This window comes from Octopus bimaculoides, chromosome 20, assembly GCF_001194135.2.
Source record: "Octopus bimaculoides isolate UCB-OBI-ISO-001 chromosome 20, ASM119413v2, whole genome shotgun sequence".
NCBI lineage: Eukaryota > Metazoa > Mollusca > Cephalopoda > Octopoda > Octopodidae > Octopus > Octopus bimaculoides.
In genome coordinates, this window is record NC_069000.1 from 37,261,017 (window position 1) to 37,263,948 (window position 2,932).

At 35.8% G+C, this 2,932-nt stretch overlaps 1 protein-coding gene across 1 annotated transcript in view; it reads right to left on the minus strand.

The window, feature by feature from the left end:
- Window positions 1-2,932, minus strand: part of LOC128250248 (cadherin EGF LAG seven-pass G-type receptor 1-like) — a 41,813-nt gene that overhangs the window by 24,029 nt on the left and 14,852 nt on the right. Inside the window, exons 6-7 of the mRNA XM_052974969.1 lie at window positions 1,006-1,183; window positions 214-752 (exon numbers count right to left, since the gene is read on the minus strand). Of these exons, the coding sequence (XP_052830929.1) occupies window positions 214-752; window positions 1,006-1,183 (717 nt within the window). The remainder of the gene's footprint in view (window positions 1-213; window positions 753-1,005; window positions 1,184-2,932) is intronic.

The following is a 2,932-nucleotide window of genomic DNA, read 5'->3' on the forward strand; positions in this document are numbered from 1 at the left end:
TATATATATATATATATATATATATATATATATATATATTTATGTATGTATATATGAATGTCTGTGTGTATGTGATCCACGTCACCATATAAGTGGAAAATCTCTGACGTAAAAGATACCAACTAAAAAATTCCATTTCAAGTAAAAATGGTTTTCCTTCGAGATAAAAAAGTAAGAATACAATTCTGAAGATTCCATTCATTTTATGCTTACCATGATAGTCTTTGTCTTTTCAAATGCTGGGGTATTATCATTAGCAGATTCCACAGAGATTAACACTCGACAGCTTCCTGTTTTTTCATTTGTATCACCGTCTTTCACAATTACTTTGAGGGAATAGAGACTCGGATCAGGCCTTAATCCATCTAATTCTATTGATTTTGATAATATTATCTGGCCAGAAACGGAGCTGTGGAAACCGAATTTATTCTTGTCTCCGTCAACGATATACAATGACAAGTTGGTGCTTTCATCAATGTCGTCTGCTGAGAGTAAAACGACATTTCCGCCGACCGGCATACTCTCTTTGATTGTGACTCCGTAAACAGATTTAGAGAAAGTTGGAGCGTTGTCGTTGTATTCTAGGAGATTAATAGTCAGTTGTGAGACACCCGATGTTTCACCTTCGTTGTCTATGGCCTCCACTTGTAACTTGTAGGAATGTCGACCACCACTCTTGACATCTCGATCCAAGAAAGATTTTGTTGATAGTTCACCTGTAATACTGTCCAATCTAAACTTGGCTGAACTCTCTGAAATTTATGATAAAAATATAGAAAAGTAACTGAACAAAAGGCAAGTTGTGTTACATGAACAGTTGAATACAAATGCCTAACATTATGCCTAACAACTACACAAGTGAATGTGTGATAAAACAAAATAGGAATTTTGAAAGAAGAATCTATAAGACTAGTTTTTAAACATTGAATGGATGTGGGGATCAGAATAGAATAGTAATCAAAGGGTTTGAAAATCACTGGTCTAAATTGCTAAAATTGTCCTTACCGCTGTTGCTCACGAGGCGATAAATGATAAAACAGTTCGGTCCTCTGTCTTGATCTTCTGCCTTCACTGTTAGGATGACGGTGCCAATGACTGCATTTTCACTAACATAATAAACGTTGTTAAGCGATGCAGGTAAAAATTCCACCCAGGTAGGACTGTATTCATTAACGGGGAGAATCTGAGAAGAGCCGACAAGGAAGAAAGAGAAGAAAAAAAAAACGATAATTAAAAGCGTAACAGTTTGGGTTGTTATGGTTACAGTTCACTGATTGTAATTAGTCCAGGTGTGAAAAAGTATTTTTTATAAAACATTCTTTGCATGAAATCTTCTGAATTGGTTGTCGTTGTTGTTTTTTGCTGTTTAATCTCAGGCCAACATTGATTGTGCTGGCTCATGATCAAAAGCATTCCGGCCGTGACCATCAAATTTATTCGTAAGGGTAAAGGACCATCCCATCTAATGTGTCCTATCCTTATTCAAAACGGAAGGGTGTGATTTGAGAGAGATTTGGCAATTATTTCTAGCAGCTTAAGTGATCTCGCAGAATATCGTTCATTGACGCGAATCAATAAGATGAAAAACTACCGCCTACTCTATCTATGATTACTCCATCTTTATATTCTGATAAAGTATTTAGAAGAAAATTATCTTGCGTGCCTTTTCCTTATTTAACCTTTTGCCTGTCCAAAGCAATTTCATTAGTTTGTCCTAAACGCCCATACTTGTTTGCAGAATTTAAATTAGCCCTTGTTTTATGCTTTCTGAGTAATAGAAAGCTTTCCTATCACAAGTCACAAGTTACTCTGATAATTGAAAAAAAATTAGGAATGTATATTGTACATGATATGTCCTGTGTGTCATATATGAAACACAGGACATTTTTCCTGGCGTTCATGCATCATATATAATATATATTCCCAATTTTTGTGCTACCCCCAGGGTAATATAGGACTAATGAAAGGAAAGATTTATATTATTCAAAACATGTGAAAACAAGCATGAACTTTTAAGACAGGCTTATGAAAATGGTTTGGACAAGCAAAGGAATATTGATAATAATAATAATTTTGGCGCAAAGTTAGAAATTTTGGGGGAGAAGTAAGTCGATTACATCGACTCCAGTGCTTAACTGATACTTAATTTATCGACCCCGAAAGGATAAAAGGCAAAGTCGACCTCGGCGGAATTTGAACTGAGAACGTAGCGCCAGACGAAATACCACTACACATTTCGTCCGGCGTGCTAACGATTCTGCCAGCTCTCTATCTTCTTAATGATTATTTCTACTCTAGGCACAAAGCCTTGAAAATTTTGTGGGGAAAGGGGCTAGTCAATTACATCGACCCCATTGTGTAAGCGGTACTTATTTCATCAACCCCAAAAAGATGAAAGACAAAGTCAACCTTGGGGGAATTTGAACCCGGAACGTAGCGGCAAATGAAATACAAAAAAGAATTTCGCCCGGCGTGCTAACGATTCTGCCAGTTTGTCGTCTTAATATGTATAATTAGCTGTAAAATAATAAAGCTGTTTTACCATTATTTGTTAATTATCGAGGATTGAATCTTGTGGCTAGCATGCACCTAATCTATTCAATGTACCTAATTTACGTGTCATATATTCTATAGATAAAGACTAGTCCTCCACTTCAAAAACCACAACTCGTATATCTCATCGTTTATAATTTACCCGTTTCATTCTTTAGACTGCGGCTATGTCACGGCACCGCCTTAAATGGTTTAATCCAGCGGTTCTAGACCATTGTTTTTTCGCTTACCTATGGATCCCTTTGATCCCTATTCTTGCTCGGTTGGACCCTCATAGCCTTCTGATGGTTAAAAAAATCCTATTATATTCTTATAATTATATATTATTAACAATGATATGAAAAAAAAAATTGGTAAAATATTTTGTGCGCTTTTCTTT